The sequence below is a fragment of the Scyliorhinus torazame genome, chromosome 23 (genome assembly GCF_047496885.1).
Source record: "Scyliorhinus torazame isolate Kashiwa2021f chromosome 23, sScyTor2.1, whole genome shotgun sequence".
Taxonomy (NCBI): Eukaryota; Metazoa; Chordata; class Chondrichthyes; order Carcharhiniformes; family Scyliorhinidae; genus Scyliorhinus; species Scyliorhinus torazame.
In genome coordinates this window covers 71,310,482-71,337,863 of record NC_092729.1, presented here as the reverse complement: position 1 = coordinate 71,337,863, position 27,382 = coordinate 71,310,482, and the positions used below count along the sequence as shown (strand labels likewise).

The 27,382-nt window shown below is 44.8% G+C and overlaps 1 protein-coding gene across 1 annotated transcript; it reads right to left on the bottom strand.

Annotated features, from left to right (window-relative positions):
* Positions 1 to 1,025: 1,025 nt before the first annotated feature.
* LOC140399621 (uncharacterized) lies at positions 1,026 to 26,273 on the bottom strand. Its single transcript, XM_072489156.1, has 8 exons — positions 26,211 to 26,273; positions 19,328 to 19,360; positions 18,070 to 18,360; positions 16,777 to 17,109; positions 11,851 to 12,141; positions 10,559 to 10,891; positions 8,206 to 8,316; positions 1,026 to 3,700 (listed from the first exon to the last, which is right to left on the bottom strand). The coding sequence occupies exons 1-8, from the start codon at positions 26,239 to 26,241 to the stop codon at positions 3,624 to 3,626; spliced, it is 1,500 nt and encodes a 499-aa protein (XP_072345257.1). The 5' UTR covers positions 26,242 to 26,273; the 3' UTR covers positions 1,026 to 3,623.
* Between the last annotated feature and the right edge of the window lie 1,109 nt (positions 26,274 to 27,382).

Here is a 27,382-nt window from a genome sequence, read left to right as displayed (position 1 = left end):
TAATTAGCAATGTTGAAACGGGAATTGTACTTTATTTTCTTGTGTTATATGAAAGAAATTGTGTTGGTAATACATTTTATTCCTTTTTTATTCATTCATGGGATCTGGACTTCGCTGGTTGGACCAGTATTGATTTACCATCGCGAATTGCCCTTTCACTGAGTAATCTGCTCGTCCATTTCAAAGAGTATTGTCAGAGTCAACCACATTGCTGTAACTCTGGAGTCACATGTCGGCCAGGCCATGTGAGGACGGCAGATTTCCATCCCTAAAGGACATTAGTGGACCAAATGGGGGTTTCGCGACAATCGTCAATGGTTTTATTGTCGTCATTAGACTTTTAATGGCAGATTATTATTGAAATCAAATATCACAATCTGCCGTGGTGGGATTCGCACTTGGGCCCCAGAGAACTGCCCTCGGTTTCTGGATTATTATTCCAATGTGCCACGTCCTCCGTTTGCTGAGATAGCCCCCGAGGACAGGTAGACTTTCCTTACAGTCTTCGAAAATTAAAACAAATTATTGGCGTTCGTGTCCAGTATCTTAGCCATTGTTTGTGTCTAATCCATGATCGTAATGGAAGGTCTGATGAAGGAGCTATGCTATGAAAGCTACTGATTCCAAACAAACCTGTTGGACTTTAACCTGGTGTTGTCAGACTTCTCACTGTGTTCACCCCAGCCCAACACCTGCATCTGCACATCATGATCGTAATAAATGGCACGATTGTCCCAGTCAGAATTTAATGAACATCTCCCGGGCTCCAATTGACCAAAGGCTTCATTGGACCAGCCGTATCAACACTGTGGTTGAAAAAAAGCAGGCCAGATATGGTAAATATCACAGATCCTCCTTCCGCACATTCTGATCCAACACCAGGCCCCAGCATTGGCGAACACACTGCAGAGAAACCCCAGTATTGGATTTCAATTTCGTAAGACTGTGAGTAAAGGATACCTCACTCCGGTAATAAATGCATCAATAAATAGAGATATGGTATATGAAAACAAACTTTATTACAACACAGCATCAAAATGTCTTTAACACGACAGAATAATATAACTTGTAATTTTCGCTTAAGCAATGCGAACCAATACAGTGAATAAAATATCTTCAACTGCCATCATTATTCTCAATTAAACAACACAAAAAAGAAAAAGAATTGATTGATGACACTTGAGCCAAGGTGAGATTACATGTTGATGATCCACTGTTCGAAAGCATCGTCATTTCATGATTAAACTGTACAGCTTATTTCAACCTTTAGCACTGCACCACAAGATTTAACACAACTCAAACTTTCTTTCTGTGGCTTCAACAGAGCAAGTGCATGAACATAATAGTTTGGTTCTAAACTATCAGAGTTATGCAATATGGTTTATTTTCAACTTTCTCCAAAAATCCCCTTTTCACAATGTAAGCCTACTTGTGACAATTAAAGATTATACTCATTTTATATTCCTTAGTTAAATGTTCCCTCGTTCTTCTAAACTCTCGAGAGTGTACGTCTAAACTGTTTAACCTTCAGCTTGATTACGCTGAGCTGCTTTAACAGCTTATCGTTTTTTGGTATGCACAAAAGCCTACTGAGTATGTTTAAATAAATTTAATTCGAACTTCCAGAATTTAAAATGATCTCTGAAAGCCGTTATTGGAGGGTTTACAGATCCAGGAATCAAACTCTGCATCCAATTAAACATGTTTTATAGTTTCTTCCGTTATGATCATAAAACTATCAGCTGCACTCAAACAATTAACTCTACCTGCATTTCCGGAACTAGATGTCAATATAAGGATGATGAGCTTTTTTAAAGCTCCGATATGGCTTTTTTCTCAGTAAAACATTCCCCTGACAGGACTGAAACATGTTTCATTTACAAAACGACCAGAACTATTTCGATTTTTTACCACGTGTTCTGACGAACTAATGTGGACCTCATCCTCCAGAATGATTACAGTGACCATTTTAAAACATATATTTTATTGCAAACACAAACAAGATTGTGTTGCAAAAAACACCCACAAAAACAATCATTAATAATAACAATAATTTATTGTCACAAGTAGGCTTCAATGACGTTACTATAAAAGCCCCGAGTCGCGACATTCCGTCACCTGCTCGGGGAGGCCGTGTGCGGGAATTGAACTCGCGCTGCTGGCCTTGTTCTGCATTACAAGTCAGCTATTTATCCCACTGTGCTAACCCAGCCATTGCGCATCGTCTGGAACATATTACCCCATAATCTCCATTTTCTCACACCTCAGACAAGTTGGGCGTGGTTCGCCGGAATCCGCCCACACTGCTCATTGGGATGTTCAATTCCTGGAAAGATCATCCTCATTAGAGCATATGTCATATGTTCCCTATGCACCCCCTTAGATTGAACATCATAGAATAGAAGAGACTCGCTGCAGTGCAGAAGGAGGCCATTCGGAATATTGAGTGTGCATGGATCATTTCAAAGTGCACGCTGCCTAAGACCCCTATCCTCGCAACCCAATATCCCCACGTAAGCATATTAGAGACCAAGCGAGATTTAACATGGCCAACCCACCTAACCTGCAAATCTATGGACTGTGGTAAGAAACCGTGAACCCGGAGGGAAGCCACGCAGACACGGGGTGAACGTGCAGACTCCGCACAGACAGTGACCGGAAGTGCGAATTGAATTTGATTCCTTGGCGCTGTGCGGAAGCAATGCTTACCACCGTGCCACCGTGCGGCCTCGCAAATGAGGACTCCGCATTAACCCAGTACTATATCTTACTCTATCCCCTCAAACTACCTCGGTCCCCACTTCTTCTCCCCTCCTGCCCTTGAACCTTTGCACTCACATCGCCTCTTCCTCTCACAACCAGGTATAAATATCACAGATCCTCCTTCCGCACCATGTCTGGCGCTAACAGCTTATCCAGCAGTATTTGGAGAAAGTAGGCAGCTCCTACCACGCCAAACCCGAAACTGCAGATATCGGAACTCGCTACCCTGCGGTAACTCAAACTTCTTCAGCACCGCCAAACCTGCAAACTGTTCCCCTAAAAATAGATCCCTCACCCGCCATACTCCTGCTTCTCCCACCTCTCATAGATTGCGTTCATCCATCCGGGAACAAACCTATGATTCTCACACATAGGTGTCAGTAGCGACTGCAGTCACCTTGGTATGTCGGCGGCACGGTGGCACAGTGGTTAGCACTGTGGCGTCACAGCTCCAGGGCCCAAAGTTCGATTCCCGGCTTGGGTCACTGTCTGCACGTTCTCCTCGTGTCTGCGTTGGTTTCCTCCGGATGCTCAGATTTCATCCCACTGTCCAAAGATGTGCGGCTTAGGTGGATTGGCCATGATAAATTGCTCTTAGTGTCCAAAACGGTTTAGGGGCTAATGGGTTACGGGTGTAAGGTGGATGAGTGGGTATAAGTAGGGTGCTCTTTCCAGGGGCCTCTGCAGATTAGATGGGCCGAATGGCCTCCCTCTGCACTGTAAGTTCTATGGTTCTATGAGACAGCACTTTAAAAGTGGAGACATCTTCCAGCAGCTGTTATAAAGCACTCAGAAACAAATGCTTAAATTGCACACACTTGCAACATGCCCTATGCAGAAGCCACTCTTGAAACAGCGAATTAACCAAGTGATATATGGACTGATTTGTCCCTGTTGCAAAACACCGCAGAGCCTCTGGTGTTCAATGGTATCCTACCTGGAGGCAATAACAAAACATGAATTCACTGTCATGTGTTAGAATATTACAATTGAGATGAGCAAGGTGTTTTCCTCTCCTGTGTAACTTTTCCTCACATTCTGAATGTGTCCTCTGAATGAGGAGCACGTCTCGCTCACCTTCCGGGGTTTTCCAAACCCCGTTCTCGGAGGCGAAAAATGATCCTGAACGTCTTCATAGAAAGTGTCATACAGATTGACATAAACATACACTGAAGCACGCACACACACGAATGCACACATTTACACGCAGAAACACCCACACATATACGCAAACATGTGTGCATACCAAAAAACGTACATGCACGCACACAAACATACGCACGCACACATGGCACACACCACACACACAAACACACGTATACATCTACACACACATTCACACACATATTTAACACGCACATCTACGCACAAAACCATGTACACATACCCACACAGAACATACACCTCACACCTGTGCACGCAAATATAGCAAACACATAGACACATACAACGTGCTCATACGCATACATACCCATGTACGCAACACACACACACAGAACAGACACACAAACATGTATATATTTATAATATATGTGTGTACATACATATGTTGATGGATACACACGCAAATAGAACCAATACTTGAAGGGAGCGTTCTGAAAACCTGAGCACTGAGTGAACGTAATGACAAGGTGCTGAACTACCCAATTGCGATTGAACAGGAAATAGAGTGGACATTTAGAAAAAGGAAAACAGGTTTCATGTAAATGGTACAGGTCGGCCTTCCAACTTGGAATGCGCAAGACATTCAACATCATCAGGATTTCAACTACGTCTGCTATTGGGAAAATGAGAATGGAGATAAGAGAAATGCATCACTGGACAATCCGGCTCATCATAAAACATGTGACCAGGAGGACAATGTCATTTCATACAATCTGGAAAGTGACTTCCCATATTGAAAGCGGACCTTCACTATTCTGCCCCTCACCAACATTCGGCGTAATGCATTACAGTTAAATAAAAGCTAATCCTAATCTAAATCCTGCAGTCAGTTTGACAGCAACGTTGTTCTGACATTACAGGAAATGCAGGTGTTCAATATTGCGGTTCAACCCCACTTTTCGCATGGGCAACTTGATTGGTCAATAGATTGTCGCCGAGACTATCACACCTGTATTCCCTGACGTATATGCCGCTTGGGTCATTGAATGTCCCCTCATCTCGTACCTGAATGGTCGACACACATTCTGAGATATTGGGCATTAGTTATTAGCCTCACCATCCGTTCGGAAACTGCCTTTGCCATGTCTGTTGGTAAGCCCTATAGGAATCAAGTTACGCATCTACTCGCTGGCGCTCATAAGAATAACAGAGAGCCGATGGAGGTCTACAAAATATTAGGAGGGATGAATGAAATCAATGTCGTCAAATTGTTCCCCTTGGGGGAAATCTGCAGCGCGGGGTCACAGATATAGGTTGAGAGGTGGTAGATTTATAGTTAGAAGAGGAGGAATAACTTTTCGCAGAGGATGGGAATTTGTGGAACTCGTTGCTCATAGTGCGGTGTAGTCTGTGTTATTAAATAGTTTCTAGATGGATGTCGATATATTCCTGATTGATAGCACACAGGGTTAAGTGGATGTGGAGAACCAGGAGGGAGGGTGATTTGAGACCAAGAACTTATGACTTGCATTGCTAGCACACGACCTGTCAATTTCTGACAACGATCCCGGGTATGGAGTGGTTTCCCATAAGGAGAGGGCCTGTATTCAATGGAGTGAAGAAGAATGAGAGGCGACCTTATTGCGACATATTGGATTATCAGGGGGTTTGACAGGGTAGCTGCTGAGAGAATATTTGCTCTTGTGTGACTGACTAAGACTTGAAGGCATCATCTCTGAGTAACGTGGCGCCCAATTGGAACAGAGATGAGCAGCAATATCTTCTCACAGAGGGCAGTGAATCTGTGGAGTTCTTTACCACAGAGAGCTGTAGAGTCTGGGTAGTTAACTGTGTTCAACGCTGAGATCGGCACATTTTTAATCTGAAAGGGAATCGTGGATAATGGAGATAAGGCGGAAACGTGGAGTTGAGGATAATAAATTCTGGGCAGCCATTATCTCAATATGTGGAGATGCCGGCGTTGGACTGGGGTGAGCACAGTACGATGTCTTACAACACCAGGTTAAAGTCCAACAGGTTTGTTTCGATGTCACTAGCTTTCGGAGCGCTGCTCCTTCCTCAGGTGAATGCAGAGGTCTGTTCCAGAAACACATATAAAGACGAATTCAAAGATGCCAAACAATGCTAGGAATGCGAGCATTAGCAGGTGACTTATTATCTCAATAAGTGGCGGAGCTATCTCGGTGGGCCCTACGGCCTACCTCTGGTCCGACGTCTCATGGCCTTATTTTGAATCAAAACACAATTTGTAAATTCAGTGATGAAAAGAATTTGGGTGAAATGGCATCATTTGAAAGGATGATTGCATTTGTTGAATCATAATCCATATAGCTATTTAAGAATTGGCATGGAAATAAAATATTGCACAGATACTGTTGACGAAATTCGTATTGTTCAATAAAATAGAATTCAAATTACATGACAATTTAAAAAAGGAACAAGGAAAGATGGAATCCCGGAGCAAGGATACAAAAACAACTGACTGGTCCAATTCAGTGAGATCCATAAGGCACAATAAATTAATTAACAAACTTTGGTTTCAGTGTCGGTGGAGTGCATTGAAACGCACAGAAATAATAGACAAATTATATGGAAGCCAGGTGAAGCCACACTTTGGGTATTTTCAGTTTGCATGTTACAGAAATAGGGACTGGCCTTATCCAAAGTGTGGGAGAAAGAGTATCATTGAAGAATTGGGAGTCTGTGCCAAACATGAAAAGATGAACAGACTGAAATAATTGCCTTTCAACGCAATTGAGACATTTTTTGAGAGGCCGCTGATGTGCTGCGTGAAATTACTATTCCAATAGTAGAACCAGAGGAATAGGTTTGCATTCAGGAGAGAATGAGCGGCACATTCGCAAATTGGGTTAGTCCCGCTGCCTCACTTTGCTGGGTTCAATTCCCACTCTGGGTAACCGTGTGGATTTTGCGCTTCGGCCCGTGTCTTCGCGGGTTGCCTCCGGGTGTCCGGTTACAGGCAACAGTCCACACCTGTGCAGGTAAGGTGGACTTGCCATTTCTTTTTATTAAAAAAGGAAAAAAATGTATACAAGGCCAAACGGTACAAACACTAATTTTGTATTGGAGAAACAGGGTACGCTCCCCTCTGTACCAACGTACGAGGAGGGGAGGGTGTAGGATACTCTGATTATTAAAACAGTTCACAATACAGATGTACAAAAAAAATCCGTACAAGCACTAAACTTTGCGCTGGAGAGACGAGATACCTCGCCCTGTACCAACAGAAGGGAAAGAGAGGGTTCTGGTGGGGAGAGACGGGCAAGGGGGGTGGTGGAGAGCTCCCAATGGGCCATTGCCTGAACTATCTACGGAGGCAGAAAAACAAAATAATTTATGATGTGCCAGATTCCGGGAGTCCCCCAGCTGAATTGCCATTTAGTGCCCAAAGATGTGCAGGTTAGTTGGATTGGCGATATCTTTTCATTAAAACAGTAAAAAATATATGTAAGGTCAAACGGTACAAACACTAATTTTGTATTGGAGAAAGAGGGAACCTTCCCCTCAGTACCAACGTACGGGGGGGGGGGGGGGATATGATACTCTCATTATTAAAACAGTCCACACACATATCTACAAAAACAAATGGAACACGCACTAAACTTTGCGCTGGAGACCAGATACCCTCGCCTCTGGACAAATAGAAGGTAAATGAAGGGGGTGTGGTGGGGAGAGAGGAGAAAGGAGGGTCTTTCGGGAGGGAGGGTGTCGGGGTATTGGCGGCGGGCAGAGGGTGTGTGTGAAAAAGACAGTGCCAGAATTATCTGCGAACGCAGAAAAATAAAAGAATCTTGAATTAAGATGTGTCAGATTCCGAGAGTCCCCTGGAGGGTAATTGGATTGCCCATGCTAAATTGCCCCTAACCGCCCCAGGATGTGCAGGTTAGGTGGATTGGCCATTCTAAATTGCCCCTGAGGGTCCCAGGATGTGCAAGTTAGGTGGACTGGCCATGCTAATATGCCCCTTATCGTCGGACGATGTGCAGGTTAGGTGGATGCGCTATGCTAAATTGTCCCTTAGTGTCCCGAGGCGTGCAGGTTAGGCGGATGCGCTGGGGAAGTTGGTCTTGGTAGGTGCTCTTTCAGAATGTCGGTGCACACTCGGTGGTAAGAATAGCCTCAATATGCACGGTAGGTGCAGGTTCCACCCCTGAACCAGAGAAGGATACTAGGGCATTAAGTTCGGTGGCCGGCTGACCGTCTGTGTTGTACATTCTGCGTGGCTGAATGCTATTGAGTATTTGTATAGACATTACTGATTTTGTAGAGGGCAGCAGAATAACTTCATAGTCGTACCTTTTTGTGATAAGTCGTTTACTTTGTGTTCAACGATGATTAGCACCATACCAACGAGCAACAAGACACTCAGGCAATGCCTCACCAAGGGCAGCGAGGTGGGAGGGATGTCTATGAAAGGAGAATAAAAAGGGTTTATTTTCGTTTGTCCCAGCCATCCCCGGAAAATGGGAGTAACGCTGACACATCGATTCCCTCATCTATTTCAGGCATTGGAAGGCTACTGACAGTTCAACTGTATGAAAAACAAGTGGTGTACCGAATTAATTGTGTCATACTCGGCGTGGTTGAACGCTCGGTTCAATGGTGCAGGGTTATTTGCTGGATGTCAGTATCGGGAAGCACCTGGAAGTGACCACTGACTATCTGACAGAATGAAATCTGGGCAACGGAATGCTCTGGAACGTTGGTATTATATTGATCGGCGCTAAGAAGAGTGATGGGGGATATTATAGAAACAGAAAATACTGATGATTAGACAGGGTAGAATCAGAATCAATGGTTCCAGTTGTGGGGCAGCCCTAAACTGGTGGGCCATAGTTTGAGCATACAGATTTATGTCTGAGATGAGCAGAAATGTCTTTATCGAGAGCATGATCAATCTGTGGAATATTTGAGGCGAAAACGTTGTCTAACTTCAAGAAGGAATTAGAAAGAGCTCTTGGGACAAAAAGGATCAAGGATTCTGGAAGGAAGGTAGGACCAGGACACGCCATTTATGATCAGCCATGATCGCAGTGAAAGATGGAGCAGGTTCAAAGGGCCGAATGGCCTCCAACTGCATCTGTTTCCTATGTGTGGTTCTGTGTATGCTTATAGGCTCTGCCCAGCCCTCTTCTGATATTGTGCACAGAAGTCAAGTCTCCTCTTAGACAGTTTCCTCAAAATCAGCCTCCAATCTAACCTCATAACTGACGTTTCTTGTCCCTGGAACCATTCTTGTGAATCCCTTCTGCAGTCCCTGTACTGCAGCAAACAGAACTGAACAGGGTATTCCACCTGAGATCAAACTCGAGTCTTATATACGTTCCGCATAACTCACTTCCGCTTGTACTCTATGCCATTCGTAATAAAGCCCAGAACACTATACTCTAAATTATACTTTCTCTCAACCTTTCCTGCTAACCTCAATGATCAGTACACTTATGCACCCAAGTCAATTTGCTCCTGCACAGCCTCAAACATTGCAGCTCTTAGCTTAGTCGTCTGTCCATATTCTGGCAACCTAAATACACGACTCTGCATTGGAATTCGCCCGCCACCTATCTGTTCACGAGACTAAGTTATCAGTGTACATTTCAGCCTCTGGTCAGTCCTCCTCCCAATTTTCAATGATTCACTGTTCTGCAAAATTCAGTTAGCTTAGAAATCATTCCCCCTGAACAGTAATAAAGTCAGTCGTAATACATAAGGAAAGCAATCCTTCCAGAAACTTTATCTACAACCTGCAGCTTTTCCAGATCACTGTGTTCGTCGAATATTTGGACTTCCCTGTTTAAATGCTCATTTTCTGACTGTCACCCATATTGTGAATCGAGGGCTACCATTTTCCAGAAGTTGAAAGAGGTAAGTTTCTCTGCATTGGGATGTTCCCCTTCTATCCGATTCATCTATTTTTAAAAATCTAATCTAAAGTTCAGAGCCCTGCTAAACGGGCAAAGGTTCAATCGTTTATATACTTGCGTGGGCGCAGTTTGCTGCACCTCATTCCACCATCTCCAAAGTTTCAACAGAGTACAATTGTTTTTACTATTGTTTTGTGATGGATAAATCGCTTCTTCGATGGAAACTGTGCCGAACTCCGATTGAATTCAAAATAATTGTTGTTTATATATTGTGGCCGATTCACCGAATGTATTCAATGCTGGAAATGAAATGGCAAGTTTCATCTCTCCCCGTTCAGCAGCGTAGAATGGGTTCATCCAGTCATTACCTGCTATGAACTCTACCTTCAAAACAATGACGCGGCGATTCAAGGTCGGACAGCAAAGGAAGTTGAATTCAGGAATTCCCTGGAAGTTAGCGGCATATAAATTGAATACGACAATACACGTTCCAACGTTTGCTATTAGGTGGCCATACTGCCTCGTTGGTAGCCATGCATGTGACTTGTATTTGAACTCATTTTTCCCCCCTTATTAACTATGCCGTCATTATTTGAAGATGACGGATGAGGGAGTCAAATTGCTACTGACAATTAAATATGCATGCAAATGATAAGGCAACACAGTCGCCCACCCGCAATTGTTCCTTGCAGATATTCACTAAAAGTTAGATCATTTTAAAACTAAATCAATCTTCTATTTGACTACAGTTGAAACAATGGGAAAGACATTGATATAAAGAAACGTACCTGGCATTGCCATACGCAGTTCCTGATCATTCTCAGTCACCACAACATCTTTGCTCCATGGAGAATCCGTCCAATTTCCTAAAACATCTGTTTGATACCGGCAGCCATAACTTCCCAGAGAATCACTTCCGGTAACGTTGACTTTGAAGATCGCAGTTCGCTGATCGCCATTCATGTGATGAGATTGTACAGGTTCCACGCTCCGGTTTCTGTACAAGTGGAACATGCCCCCGGAGGAGCGAATGTCCCCATTGCAGTAAATAAGAACAATTTCGCCGCTTCCAGTAAGTCCGACATTTTTGAATTTGTTGATAGTCGGTTGAGAAAGTCGATCTGCAACAGGGGAAAAAAAATCTGGAACGTTTTGAAGCACAATGACAAATAAAGAATCTTGCGTGCAAACAGTGTTGATGAATGTTGGAATATCAGATACATTGTAGTCTATGTGGTTAGTGCAGTAAGGCTTCATGGTATAGGTTAGTGTGTGTTTCACTGTTGCAGTAGTGTTTTTAAAACTCCTGATTTGAAATATAGCATAGGCGTTTTTGGAGAGAGGGGGCGATTAAAGCATCGTAAACGCAGGTAAATGGATCTGCATTTTATTATGAGGGTTCCTTTCAGGGTCGTGAATTAGAGATATTGTGATCAGGTGAGTAAGATGAAGTAGCTAATGGGAGGAGCCAGGGCTCCAAGTAGTCAGCTGTTGAGGTTTCCAACATTAGTCATTGGCAGGAAAGGGAACTGATCATGTTTCTGAAGAAACTCAGCCGAAATATCTGCATCACTCTCACAATGTGCCAGGTCTCTCTCTTTCAAGCAGTCTCAAAATGTCTCTCTTTCTCAAAGTAGAGTATTCAAGACATCTCTATGCAGCAAATACTTGTGAGTCTGCGAACTGTATTTAAACGTGGATTGTGACCCGAGATAGCTTTGCTGTTTGAGTGGAAGTGAAGGTACAGGTTAAGGGTTATTGTGCCACTACATTGATTAGAATTGTTTAAGGAGTAGTTGCAAGCTATTTTCTTTTGTAATGTCAATTACATTTTAACATTGTGTTCGCAATAACGTTTGTTTTAATGTACCGTATCCTTACTCTTCGTGAAATTCCCCAGGAGCGAAATATCCTTTCCTCACTGCCTTACCAATTAATAGAACAATCCTTATGGTATCGCAGATACCGTTGTGGTCTGTCCAGAGGCGTAATAAAATATTTTTGCGCTCGAACGCATGCCGTATTCCTAAACAATAGCAATGTCGTCTAATGGCTCAGATAAATTATTTTGATAAGCTACCTCCAATATTTATCGAAATGGGATTGCTCAGATTTGACCTCCTCCAGCCCTTTTCGCTCCAATCCAAGCATTCACAACTGTAGATTCCTCCAATGACCACGGTGTCGTTATATTCAAGGTGCGTCTTGCACTGTCCTTCGTCATAATCCCTTCGATTTGTAGGATTCCGGTTGTGATAATATTGGATGCTTACGGCAGGACATTGGCAACGACAATTCAAAGTTATATTCTCTCCGGTAAAAAAGTGGCCGTAAGGCGGGAACGAAGTTAAGTCTGGCATCGGTAAATCAACTGAAGTCAAACAGATCACACATTAAATACATTTCTCCAATCGGCGTGCCAATCACACAGCAGACCTCATTATTGGTTAACCATTAAGTAGCCTCACATTGAAATAACATAAGGGTTGCAATGTTGCTTGATCACAGCTTTTACCATTGCAATGAATATACTTTGCTGTAATAAATGGACTATGTTTTATTGACGATAGAGAGTAAAGCTTCGTAAACGTTCTTACAACAGAACTGGTTCCAAAATCAGAAGATACTTGGCAATCCCAACATCTTGAGAATGACATGAGCTAACGTTTCTAGTCTGGATGGCTTTGTCAAAGCTGGAGAGAACTGGAAATAGCGCCAAATGTATAAATATGTGGGCGGGGGAATTGGAGCAGCGCCTCTGGACAGGAAGCGTCCCATGTGGAGAAATTGACAAAGATATCCTGGACAGAAAGACAAAAGGAATGTAAACGCGGGTGATTGTGCACCTCAGCAAGATCCACCACCACTTTAGCCGGCTGGTGGGACGGGGAATCCTGCTGCTGGCTGGCATTGCAGAGTACCAGGAAACTGGTGCAGTGGGACGGAGAATCCCGCCCCATGGCGAACCGGCCGTTTGCATGTTTGTCATCGTCGGTGTGGGGTGGCTACAATGGAAAAATCTCAGTTACTGGCGACGGGACGAGGGAATCCTCTAGCGAACGGTGCGCCACCGCGAAACACAGGCCTGGGGAAGCAGATATCCCCTGTGTGCGTTAACGACGCTGCAAATCTTTAAAATGTACTTGTACCAAATATGTACCAATCAGGTTGCGTTTTTAACTCAAGGACATTGCATTAAATAGATGAAAAATAATGCGGATCAATTTTGAGTTGATGAACAACTGTAGCTTATAGACATGCCCCTCAATCCAATGGGCACTGTACATATATGTATGCCGAGTGTGGCGATACCAAATGCTTATTTAAAACAATATCTGTTACATTAAATCTCGGATGTCGTTGGGTCTTCCTGGTGGAATAATTGCAATTCCACCACTTTGAATTTTCTCTTAAACCCGGGATTTTACTCTGATCCACACTATCCCGGGAAAGCTTTGTCCTGTCACTTTCTTGGAAATCTACTCGCCTTCCCTCTGGTTCCCGAGATGAGCAAAGCCGATCAGGTCATTAAGGCAGCAGGCATTTCCATTGTGTTCTTGATTGGACAGCACTCTCACAGTTAGGTGCCAGCCTTGCGCTCACTCGATGTAGAAAAACTTACATGTCGTTGGATGATGCATTTAGTGCAGAGCAAAATTGGGTTGTCGTGCTGTTAGACCTTAACTTGAAATATAACGTTTCATTCCAATACCTCACTTCCTTACCAGGAATCTGATGGGATTGCGCATCTGCAATCGGTGTCATTTCTGCCTCACACACTGACGTGCCTGCAGTGGTCTAGCTGCTATGTTATAGCATCACATACTTTTTCCGGCATTAATGAAGACCATTTTGCCCAGCGTGTCGACAACGGCCCCCTAAATTCGAACCATCACACCGTGCATATCCGCTGCCTTTCACCCGCACATCTGTATATTGCTTCTATGCGTAGCGCCATCCAGTGGCCTCCTGAATGCTTCGATTGTACCTGCCTCCCCCACACTTCCAGGAAGTGCATTGCAGACCCCGAACCACTCTCTTTGATAATGCTGTTTTTCACAATCGCCATGTCTGCGATTCGCCTTGTAATCTGTGCCCCCTCGTCTCGTTCGTTTTGTGAGCTACTCCTCGACGAGACATTGGTCTCCTCGTATAACTGTCGCTGAAAGTAAGCGCGCAGGTACAGCAGGCAATAAAGAAGTCACATGACATGTCGGCCTTCAAAGTGAGAGAATTTGAGTACAGGAATAGGGATGTTTTACTGTAATTGTATCGCGCATCGGTGAGGCCACACTTGGAGCATTGTGTGCAATGGTGGTGCCTTTATGTGAGGGAAGATGTTATTGCTATCGAGCGAGTGCACGACAGTTTACTAGGTTGATTCCTGGGATGATAGATGTGGAGGGATTAAGTCAGTTGGTATTATATTGATCGGCGCTAGAAGAGTGATGGGGGATATTATAGAACAAAGAACAAAAAAATGTACAGCACAGGAACAGGCCCTTCGGCCCTCCAAGCCCGTGCCGACCATGCTGCCCGACTAAACCACAATCTTCTACACTTCCTGTGTCCGTATCCCTCTATTCCCATCCTATTCATGTATTTGTCAAGATGCCCCTTAAATGTCACTATCGTCCCTGCTTCCACCACCTCCTCCGGTAGCGAGTTCAAGGCACCCACTACACTCTGCGTAAAAAACCTGCCTCGTACATCTACTCTAAACCTTGCCCCTCTCACCTTAAACCTATGCCCCCTAGTAATTGACCCCTCTACCCCGGGGAAAAGCCTCTGACTATCCACTCTGTCTATGTCCCTCATAATTTTGCAGACCTCTATCAGGTCGCTCCTCAACCTCCTTCGTTCCAGTGAGAACAAACCGAGTTTATTCAACCGCTCCTCATAGCTAATGCCCTCCATACCAGGCAACATTCTGGTAAATCTCTTCTGCACCCTCTCTAAAGCCTCCACATTCTTCTGGTAGTGTGGCGACCAGAATTGAACACTGTACTCCAAGTGTGGCCTAACTAAGGTTCTATACAGCTGCAACATGACTTGCCAATTCTTATACTCAATGCCCCGGCCAATGAAGGCAATAGAAACAGAAAATACTGAAGATTAGACCGGGTAGAATCAGAATCAATGGTTCCAGTTGTGGGGCAGCCCAAAACTGGTGGGCCATAGTTTGAGCATACAGATTTATGTCTTAGATGAGCAGAATTGTCTTTACCGAGAGCATGATCAATCTGTGGAATATTTGAGGCGAAAACGTTGTGTAACTTCAGGAAGGAATTAGAAAGAGCTCTTGGGACAAAAGGGATCAAGGATTCTCGAAGGAAGGTAGGACCAGGACACGCCATTTATGATCAGCCATGATCGCAGTGAAAGATGGAGCAGGTTCAAAAGGGCCGAATGGCCTCCAACTGCATCTATTTGCTATGTGTGGTTCTGTGTATGCTTATAGGCTCTGTCCAGCCCTCTTCTGATATTGTGCACAGAAGTCAAGTCTCCTCTTAGACAGTTTTCTCCAAATCAGCCTCCAATCTAACCTCATAACTGACGTTTCTTGTCCCTGGAACCATTCTTGTGAATCCCTTCTGCAGTCCCTGTACTGCAGCAAACAGAACTGAACAGAGTATTCCTCCTGAGATCAAACTCGGGTCTCATATATGTTCCGCATAACTCACTTCCGCTTGTACTCTATGCCATTCGTAATAAAGCCCAGAACACTATACTCTAAGTTATACTTTCTCTCAACCTTTCCTGCTAACCTCAATGATCAGTACACTTATGCACCCAAGTCAATTCGCTCCTGCACAGCCCCAAACATTGCAGCTCTTAGCTTATGTCGTCTGTTCATATTCTGGCAACCTAAATACACGACTCTGCATTGAAATTCACCCGCCACCTATCTGTTCACGAGACTAAGTTGTCAGTGTAGATTTCAGCCTCTGGTCAGTCCTCCTCCCAATTTTCAATGATTCACTATTCTGCAAAATTCAGTTAGCTTAGAAATCATTCCCCCTGAACAGTAATCAAGTCAGTCATAATACATAAGTAAAGCAATCCTTCCAGAAACTTTATCTACAACCTGCAGCTTTTCCAGATCACTGTGTTCGTCGAATATTTGGACTTCCCTGTTTAAATGCTAATTTTCTCACTGTCACCCATATTGTGAATCGAGGGCTACCATTTTCCAGAAGTTGAAAGAGATAGCTCAGGGTAAGTTTCTCTGGATTGGGATGTTCCCCTTCTATCCGATTCATCTATTTTTAAAAATCTAATCTAAAGGTCAGAGCCCTGCTAAACGGGCAAATGTTCAATCGTTTATATACTTGCGTGGGCGCAGTTTGCTGCACCTCATTCCACCATCTCCAAAGTTTCAACAGAGTACAATTGTTTTTACTATTGTTTTGTGAGGGATGAATCGCTTCTTCGATGGAAACTGTGCCGAACTCCGATTGAATTCAAAATAATTGTTGTTTATATATTGTGGCCGATTCACCGAATGTATTCAATGCTGGAAATGAAATAGCAAGTTTCATCTATCCCCGTTGAGCAGCGTAGAATGGGTTAATCCAGTCATTACCTGCTATGAACTCTACCTTCAAAACAATGACGCGGCGATTCAAGGTCGGACAGCGAAGGAAGTTGAATTCAGGAATTCCCTGAAAGTTAGCGGCATATAAATTGAATACGACAATACACGTTCCAACGTTTGCTATTAGGTGGCCATACTGCCTCATTGGTAGCCATGCATGTGACTTGTATTTGAACTCATTTTTTCCCCCTTATTAACTATGCCGTCATTATTTGAAGATGACGAATGAGGGAATCAAATTGCTACTGGCAATTAAATATGCATGCAAATGAGAAGGCAACACAGTCGCCCACCCGCAATTGTTCCTTGCAGATATTCAGTAAAAGTTAGCTAATTTTAAAACTAAATCAATCTTCTATTTGACTACAGTTGAAACAATGGGAAAGACATTGGTATAAAGAAACGTACCTGGCATTGCCATACGCAGTTCCTGATCATTCTCAGTCACCACAACATCTTTGCTCCATGGAGAATCCGTCCAATTTCCTAAAACATCTGTTTGATACCGGCAGCCATAACCTCCCAGAGAATCACTTCCCGTAACGTTGACTTTGAAGATCGCAGTTCGCTGATCGCCATTCATGTGATGAGATTGTACAGGTTCCACGCTCCGGTTTCTGTGCAAGTGGAACATGCCCCCGGAGGAGCGAATGTCCCCATTGCAGGAAATAAGAACAATTTCGCCGCTTCCAGTAAGTCCGACATTTTTGAATTTGTTGATAGTCGGTTGAGAAAGTCGATCTGCAACAGGGGGGAAAAATCTGGAACGTTTTGAAGCACAATGACAAATAAAGAATCTTGCGTGCAAACAATGTTGATGAATGTTGGAATTTCAGATACATTGTAGTCTATGTGGTTAGTGCAGTAAGGCTTCAAGGTATAGGTTAGTGTGTGTTTCACTGTTGCAGTAGCGTTTTTAAAACTCCTGATTTGAAATATAGCATAGGCGTTTTTGGAGAGAGGGGGCGATTAAAGCATCGTAAACGCTTGGTAAATGGATCTGCATTTTATTAAGAGGGTTCCTTTCAGGGTCGTGAATTAGAGATATTGTGATCAGATGAGTAAGATGAAGTAGCTAATGGGAGGAGCCAGGGCTCCAAGTAGTCAGCTGTTGAGGTTTCCAACGTTAGTCATTGGCAGGAAAGGGAACTGATCATGTTTCTGAAGAAGCTCAGCCGAAATATCTGCATTATTCTCACAATGTGCCAGGTCTCTCTCTTTCAAGCAGTCTCAAAATATCTCTCTTTCTCAAAGTAGAGTATTCAAGTCATCTCTATGCAGCAAATACTTGTGAGTCTGCGAACTGTATTTAAACGTGGATTGTGACCCGAGATAGCTTTGCTGTTTGAGTGGAAGGGAAGGTACCAGTTAAGGGTTATTGTGTCACTACATTGATTAGAATTGTTTAAGGAGTAGTTGTAAGCTATTTTCTTTTGTAATGTCAATTACATTTTAATACTGTGTTCGCAATAAAGTTTGTTTTAATGTACCGTATCCTTACTCTCCGTGAAATTCCCCCTGGAGCGAGATATCCTTTCCTGACTGCCTTACCAATTAATAGAACAATCCTTATGGTATCGCAGATACCGTTGCGGTCTGTCCAGAGTCGTAAAAAAATATTTTTGGGCTCGAACGCATGCCCTATCCCTAAACAATAGCAATGTCGTCTAATGGCTCAGATAAATTATTTTGATAAGCTACCTCCAATATTTATCGAAATGGGATTGCTCAGATTTGACCTCCTCCAGCCCTTTTCGCTCCAATCCAAGCATTCACAACTGTAGATTCCTCCAATGACCACGGTGTCGTTATATTCAAGGTGCGTCTTGCACTGTCCTTCGTCATAATCCCTTCGATTTGTAGGATTCCGGTTGTGATAATATTGGATCCTTACGGCAGGACAGTGGCAACGACAATTCAAAGTTATATTCTCTCCGGTAAAAAAGTGTCCGTAAGGCGGGAACGAAGTTAAGTCTGGCATCGGTAAATCAACTGAAGTCAAACAGATCACACATTAAATACATTTCTCCAATCGGCGTGCCAATCAGCGCAGACCTCATTATTGGTTAACCATTAAGTAGTCACACATTGAAATAACATAAGGGTTGCAATGTTGCTTGATCACAGCTTTTAACTTTGCAATGAATATACTTTGCTGTATAAATGTACTATGTTTTATTAACGATAGAGAGTAAAGCTTCGTAAACGTTCTTACAACAGAACTGGTTCCAAAATCAGAAGATACTTGGCAATCCCAACATCTTGAGAATGACATGAGCTAACGTTTCAAGTCTGGATGGATTTGTCAAAGCTGGAGAGAACTGGAAATAGCGCCAAATGTATAAATATGTGGGCGGGGGAATTGGGGCAGCACCTCTGGACAGGAAGCGTGCCATGTGTGGAAATTGACAAAGATATCCTGGACAGAAAGACAAAAGGAATGTAAATGCGGGTGATTATGGCGAATGAGGATGCTGACCGTGGCACATCAATAATTTAGAAAATGTTAATTGCACAACAAATGTAAGCAGGATAGAAAATGCAACTAGGAGCTGAGAACAGATTGACATAGTGGGAACGGAGTTCTGCCTAGTATACCATCTCTGCTTTCCACTTCCCTCCTGGAGTTTGACAACGGGTGTGCTATCTTCTCTGCAACATAACTCGTTCAACTGTTTCAACGTTAAACACTGTCGTTAGTTCTGAATGTTGCTGCCAAATAGAATCTACAAGAAGTGGGCAGGTCGCAATCACTGCTCCGAACACAATACACAATTGGAGGAAAGTCTGAGAGCAGCAAACATTGCTCAAGCATTAGAGGAACGTTGCACACTGATTCATGCAGCAGATTATTTCCACCTTGTTTTAATCTCCTCACCAAGACTGAAAACAGTTAAATGGTGACACGTTAGCCCAGAAACTGCAATTATTGTATTCAGTTTTAAAATCGGTTACTCACATATGTCCATTCCGAGAAGCCAGCCGAAATGAACTAAAAAGAAAAGGAGTGACAATGTTAAAAAAAAACCTAGAATGTGCATCATTCCGTGCACTCTTTCCACACATCGCAAATAACAGAATGTGGAGATAGAAACTCAAATGATTTCCAGAGCCTCAGACCGCTGGGGTTTAAGAGACATTTAGCTTTCAGCACATAGAGTGGCCTTCGGTCCATTCTGTCTCCACTGGCAATCATGCACCTATCTTTCCAATCTCATTTTCCAGCCCGTGTGTCCGTAGTCTTGTATTCTGTAGAGTTTGAAATTATGTGGGTTCTCGGCTCTCTCAACGTTTTAGGCAGTGGTTTCCAGATCGACAACACCCGCTGGGTCAATGGTTCTTCCTCAACCGCGTCTCCAATCTCCTGCCCCTGTCCTTTTGTCTATGAATTTAGAGTACTCAATTTATTTATTTTTTGCAATTAAAGGGTAATTTAGCGCGGTCAATCCACCTACCTTGCACATTCTGTTCTGGTTGAAGGGGTGAGACGCACGCAGACACGGCAAGAATGTGCAAACTCCACATGGATAATGACTCGAAGCCGGGAGCGAACCTGGGTCCACGGCGCCCTGAGGAAACATGCTAACCACTGCGCCACCGTCCTGCCCCTTACCTTAAACCTGCGTCCCTCCCCCACATGGTTAATTACCCTCCGCGAAGGGTAAAAGTTTCTTTCGAGGTACCGTCTCTCCGTCCCTCATAGTTTTGTGCACCTCAGCAACGTCCACCACCAGCGTCCTCTGCTCCTAGGAAAGCCATCACAGACTATCCACCCTCTCTTCATAGCTGAAACACTCCAGCCCAGGCAACCTGCAGGTGAATCCCTTCTGGATCGTTTTTGGTGCAATCAAATTCTTCCCAGAATGTGGCGGCCAAAATTGCACAGAGCTCTAGATGTGGTTTGAAGTGTGCTTGTTAAAGCATGTGCTTACATCTAATGATTGAGCTAATTCAGGGAGGCATCCCATATGCTTTCGCCGCCTTCCTACAAGGATCTATGGACATGCACCACAAGGTACCTCTGCTCCATTGTAATGCACAGCGTCCTGCCGTTCATTCAGTATTCCTTTGCCTCGTTAGTCCTCCCAAAATTCAGCACCTCGCACATCTCAGGGTAAAATTCCATTTTTCACAGTCAATCTCACCATCTCATTTATATAGTCCTGGATTCTAAGGCTTTCGTCCTCGTTATTTACTGTCTGGTCTGTACTCTACACTGTACCTCGGTGACGTGACAATAAATCTAAATCGAATCTACCACACCACAAATTATCTTCCTATTGCGAACATTCTGATCACTTGCTCCACAGGGTAGGGAGTTGGTTGGGTTGAGTTGGTTGTTGGGAGTTCATAGATCATAGAATTTACAGTGCAGAAGGAGGCCATTCGGCCCATCGAGTCTGCACCGGCTCTTGGAAAGAGCACCCTACCCAAGGTCAACACCTCCACCCTAACCCCATAACCCAGTAACCCCACCCAACACTAAGGGCAATTGTGGACACTAAGGGCAATTTATCATGGCCAATCCACCTAACCTGCACATCTTTGGACTGTGGGAGGAAACCGGAGCACCCGGAGGAATCCCACGCACACACGGGGAGTATGTGCAGACTCCGCACAGACAGTGACCCAAGCCGGAATCGAACCTGGGACCCTGGAGCTGTGAAGCAATTGTGCTAGCCACAATGCTACCGTGCTGTGTCAATCTTGGAAAATTGGAAGATCAGGAAGATACGATCGGTGTTAATCTAATGATAAATACGTCCATTGACGTCAAGATTTAATAATTCTACGCGACCTTTTCAGTCTGAATGGGGTTGAGGGGGGGGGGGGGGGGTTCATGGCTGTAAAGGTTTGTAGCCTCCACGCTAAAACCTCAGACCCAGATTTATGTGACACACGTCATTGGAGCAGTCTGGCAAGTAGCTCATCTCTATTCCCAGTGACGTTGGGCGCTGCTCTGGTTGGGACACATCAGAAGGCTCGATATGGACGAATGCCTGAAAGCAGCAACAAAATAGGGGGCTCTGCACTTAGAAACATAGAAAACAGTAGCAGGAGGAGGTTATTCGCTCCTTCGAGTCTGGTCCAACATCCATTATGATCATGGCAGATCATCCAAAATAATAGCCCAATCCTGCTTTGCCCCAATAGAAACAGAGGGGTGTCATCGAGATATAGGCTCCTGTTGTGCGGAAGGTCATTCTGCCTACGGACTCTGTACCGACGTTCTGAAAGAGCACCAACAAAGGCCCACTTCCCCACCATATCCCCACAGCCCCAGCTAATCTTTGGACCGTGAGGGATAATTTGACATGACAAAGCCACCTAATTTACATTTCTCTGGACACTAAGTGGCAATTTAGTAAGGCCGATTGACCTAAACATGTATGGATTGGGCCGCTAATGTGCTTAGATTTTCACCGAATCTCAGAATAATACAATGCAAAAGATGTCATTTGGTACAATAAACCTGCACCAACACATGGAAAACACGTGACCTGCCTATCTAATCCCTTTGCGAGCACTTTGCAAATAGCATTGAATGTTACGAGATGCCAAGTACTCATCCAGGTGCTTTATAAAGGCAACGCGCCTCGATCACCGTCCCAGGAGGTGAATTCCAATCCTGGACCGCCCTCTGGGTAAGAAGGTTTCCTTCAAATCTCCCCAAATTCTTCTGACCCTCACCTTGAACCTGTGTCGCCTCGTGACTGACCTTTCAACGAAGGGGAATACCTGCTCCATATCTACTCCGTCCATGCCCATCATAATCTTGGATACCATAACCAGGTAACCCCTCAGTCTTTTCTGTTCCAGTGAAATTACCGGAAGCCTCTCTGGATAACATCTCTCCATGACTTTACAATTCTCTCCCAGACACCATCCTGGCGTATCACTTCTACATCCCCTTCAGTACAATCACATCCTTCCTATGATGTGTGGATCAGAATTACACATAGTGCTCCAGCTATGGCCTCATCAAAGTTATATATAAATCCAGAGGACCTCCCTCACTTGCTCTTAATTTTCTGGAAAACATGTTCGGATCTCTTGATTCTACTGCCAGTAATGTTTCTATTGCCACTTTCCTTTCCGAATTTACATTTTGACTTCACCGCAGTACTTTCTATTATGCTCCAGTCTTTCCACACTATTGCGCATTTTGTGACCGCAATGAACTAACATTTTGTTTCGTTTTGACATTAGAAATTAACGTTTGTATATTCCCCGCGACTGCTCTCCTCTTTTCGAAGAAAGCTGAGAACTGATGACTGAACAGGAGGGCGCCACACCTCAGGCGAGGGGTATGGCTGAATTCTAGGCCTTCATGAATAATTCATTCATGGAATTTGAACCCGTTTAGTTGGGGTCAATCGGTATCAGGAACCAGACGTCCAGCCATTCGACCCCGAATTTGCGCTCGTCTGGGTAACCGCATGACTCTAGTTTGGCAGAATTGCCCTCATCATTTCTGGCCACCTGCTTGGGCTGCCACTTGTACAATTTCACTTCTGAATGCCTCCTACTGCTTTGAAATAGTTTTACAGAGAACATTCCAATAGCTGGAACCAATACACTCTTGCTAGCTCATCTCCCAAATTTGTAAACGTCTGCCTTCCACAATTTACTTGGTGGAAATGCTGGCGTTGGACTTGGATGAGCACAGTAAGAAGTCTTACAGCACGAGGTTAAAGGCCAACAGGTTTGTTTCAAGCACTAGCTTTCGGAGCACTGCTCCTCCCTCAGGTGAATGAAGAGGTAGGTTCCACAAACATAAAAATAGACAAAGTCAAAAATGGAAGACGATACTTTGCATGCGAATCTTTCCAGGTACTTAAGTCTACAGATCCAGACGGAGCCACTGTAGAGAGATAATCACATAAAATAGAGGTGTGAATTGTCCAAAGCCAGGACAGTTGGTAGGATTTCGCAAGACCAGGCCAGATGGTGGGGGTTGAATTTCATAGAATTTCATAGAATTTGCAGTGCATAAGGAGGCAATTCGGCCCATCGAGTCTGCACCGGTTCTTGGAAAGAGCACCCAACCCAAGCAAACACCACCCATAACCCAGTAACCCCATTCAACCAACACTAAGGGCAATTTTGGACCCTGAGGGTAATTTAGCATGGCCAATCCACCTAACCTGCACATCCTTGAACTGTGGGAGGAAACCGGAGCACCCGGAGGAAACCCACGCACACGCGGGGAGAACATGCAGACTCCACACAGACAGTGACCCAGCCGGGAATCGAACCCGGGACTCTGGAGCAGAAAACCAATTGTGCTAACCACTATGCCACCGTGCTGCCTCATGTCGAATGTAATGCGACAAGAATCCAAGGTCCCCGTTGAGGCCATTTCTCATGTGTGCAGAACTTGGATATAAGTTTCTGCTCGTTAGAAGCCTTTCTCTCCAGTGGCTGCATCATCATCCACCACCTGCAGGACAACCCTTGGTGCAGCTGAATGCCTGCATCAGGTTTCTCCACCTGCACGACCACCCTTGTTGTGGTTGACTGCATGTACCAGGGTCCACAAGCTGCACGACCACCCTTGTTGTATCTGACTGCCTGTACCAGGGTCCTCCAACTGCACGACCCTCTTATAGCTGACTGCCTGCACAGTCCTCAACCTGCACGACCCTCTTGGTGTAGCTGAATGTCTGCATCAGAGTCCTCCACCTGCACGACCACCCTTGTTGTAGCTGACTGCCTGTACCAGGGTCCAGAACCTGCACGGCCCTCTTGATGTAGCTGACTGCCTATACCAGCGTCCTCTACTTGAAAGCTCCATTTGGTGTAGCTGACTGCCTGCATCATAATCCTCCACCTGCACGACCCTCTTGGTGTAGCTGACTGCCTGTACCAGGGTCCTCCACCTGAACGATCCACTTGGTGTAGCTGACTGCCTGAATCTGGGTCCTCAACTTGAAAGATCCACTTAGTTTAGCTGGCTGCCTGTACCAGGGTCCTCTACCTGAAAGATCCACTTGGTGTAGCTGACTGCATGCACAGCGTCCTCCACCTGAAAGATCCACTTGGTGTAGCTGACTGCCTGCATTAAGGCCCTCCACAAGAATGATCCACTTTGTGTAGCTGACTGCCTACACCAGGGCCCTCCAGTTGAAAGATCCACTTGGTGTTTCTGGCTGCAATGTACCAGGGTCCTCTACCTGCGCGACCCTCGTCGTGTAGCTGACTGCCTGTACCAGGGTCCTCCACCTGCACGACTTACCTTGGTGTAGCTGACTGCCTGTACCAGGGTCCTGTACCAGTGTCCTTTACCTGAAAGATCCACTTGGTGTAGCTGACTGCCTGCATCATGGTCGTCTACCTGAAAGATCCACTTGGTGTAGCTGACTGCCTGCATCATGGTCCTCTACCTGAAAGATCCACTTGCTGTAGCTGACTTGGAGTATAGTGTTCAATTCTGGTCGCCACACTAGCAGAAGGATGTGGAGGCTTTAGAGAGGGTGCAGAAGAGATTTACCAGAATGTTGCCTGGTATGGAGGGCATTAGCTATGAGGAGCATTGAATAAACTCGGTTTATTCTCACTGGAACGAAGGAGGTTGAGCGGCCACCTGATAGAGGTCTACAAAATTATGAGGGGCATAGACAGAGTGGCTAGTCAGAGGCTTTTCCCCGGGGTAAAAGGGTCAATTACTAGGGGATATAGGTTTAAAGTGCGAGGGGCAAGGTTTAGAGGAGATGTACGAGGCAGGTTTTTTACACAGAGGGTAGTGGGTACCTGGAACTCGCTACCGGAGGAGGTGGTGGAAGCAGGGACGATAGTGACATTTAAGGGGCATCTTGACAAACACATGACTAGGATGGGAATAGAGGGATACGGACCCCGGAATTGTAGAAAATTGTAGTTTTGGCGGGCAGCATGGTCGGCACGGGCTTGGAGGGCCGAAGGGCCTGTTCCTGTACTGTACTTTTCTTTGTTCTTTGACTGCCTGCATCATGGTCCTCTACCTGAAAGATCCACTTGATGTTGTTGGTTCAGGACGCTGGGCAGGCAGTCAGAAACACGAAGATGGGAGTGTAGGTTGACGACCCTGGCGCAGCTGTCAGCAACACCAAGAGGGTCGTGCAGGTGGAGGACCCTGGTGATGCTGACTGTCTACAGCAGGGCCCGCCGGCTGTAGTCGCTCTGTGCGATGCTGACTGCCTGCACCAGGGTCCTCGCCCGCATCCTTTCTACCTTATGACGAAAAACTGCCCCACGGCCCTATTCCCGCACTCTCCTCCAGATGTTGGTATTGTGTACTTTCTACCTTGATCGGACTTTTTACCAAAATGCTCTGTGACATTTTCGCATAGTTTAAGAACAGAGGGCAGCACGGGAGCACAGTGGTTAGCATTGCGCCTGGGACCCGGGTTCTAATCCGACCTTGGGTGACTGTCTGGGTGGAATTTTACTTTCTCCCCGAGTCTGCGGGGGTTTCCTCCCGGTGCCCCGGTTTACCCCACGGTCCAAATAGCTGCAGGATCGATGGATTGATGGATTGATCACCGCCTTTTTGTCCCAAGGTATGCCGTTCGGTGACGCTAATCCACAGGTGGGTAGGGTCAGCCTATGTAGGGTGCTCTTTCTGTGGGTTGTTACAAACTCGATGGCTTCATTCTGCACTGCAGGACTTCTATGTTGCAAATCAGGCAAACAATTCCTTGCACGGTCTCATATTTTCAGTTGCAAAATATAGGAAGTGGGCATTCAAAAAAAACATGCAGGCTTACATCTGTTGATGCAGTTCCTCAGTTTTACACAGTTCCTCAATTACAACCACAATCCTTGGGACGTTGAAGCTAATATGCACAATATGTACTCACCGATTGGAAGGAATATTAACGTCGTAAACATTTTCCAGTCAGGGTCACACACGGTGATTGGGTTTCCAAAGTGTCTACTTCTTAGATGTTCCTAGATGTATTCCTAATATTTTTTTGTCTAACGGATATGACGAGTCGGTTGCCCTGGAAACTAAGATTTTAACACAAGATAACTCCTTCGCCAAATTCACCAATTGACCATGTAACGCGTGACAACTTGATCAGCAACTTCCAGTCAGCAACATCACTCAAAGAACAAAGAACAAAGAAAATTACAACACTGGAACAGGCCCTTCGGCCCTCCCAGCCTACACCGATCCAGATCATTTATCTAAACCTGTCGCCTATTTTCCAAGGATCTACTTCCCTCTGTTCCCAGCCCGTTCATATATCTGTCTAGGTGCATCTTAAATGATGCTATCGTGCCCGCCTCTACCACCTCCACTGGCAAAGCGTTCCAGGCACCCACCACCCTCTGCGTAAAAATCTTTCCACGCACATCTCCCTTGAACTTTCCCCCTCTCACCTTGAAATCGTGACCCCTTATAATTGACACCTTCACTCTTGGAAAAAGCTTGTTGCTTTCCACCTTGTCCATACCTCTCATAATGCTGTGGACCTCAATCAGGTCCCCCTCAGCCTCCGTCTTTCCAACGAAAACAATCTTAATCTACTCAACATTTCTTCATAGCCAACACCCTCCATACCAGGCAACATCCTGGTGAACCTCCTCTGCACTGTCTCTAAAGCATCCACATCCTTCTGGTAATGTGGCGAACAGAACTGCACGCAGTATTCCAAATGTGGCCAAATCAAAATCCGATACAACTGTAACATGACCTGCCGACTCTTGAACTCAATACCCCGTCCGATGAAGGCAAGCATTCTTTATGCCTTCTTGACCACTCTATCGACCTGCGTTGCCACCTTCAGGGTACAATGGACCTGAACCCCCAGATCTCTCTGTACATCAATTTTCCACAGGACTCTTCCATTAACCGTATAGTCCGCTCTTGAATTAGATCTTCCAAAATGCATCACCTAGCATTTGCCTGGATTGAACTCCATCTGCCATTTCTCTGCCCAACTTTCCAATCTATCTATATTTTGCTGTATCCTCTGACAGTCGTTCTTATTATCTGCAACTCCACCAATCTTAATATCATCTGCAA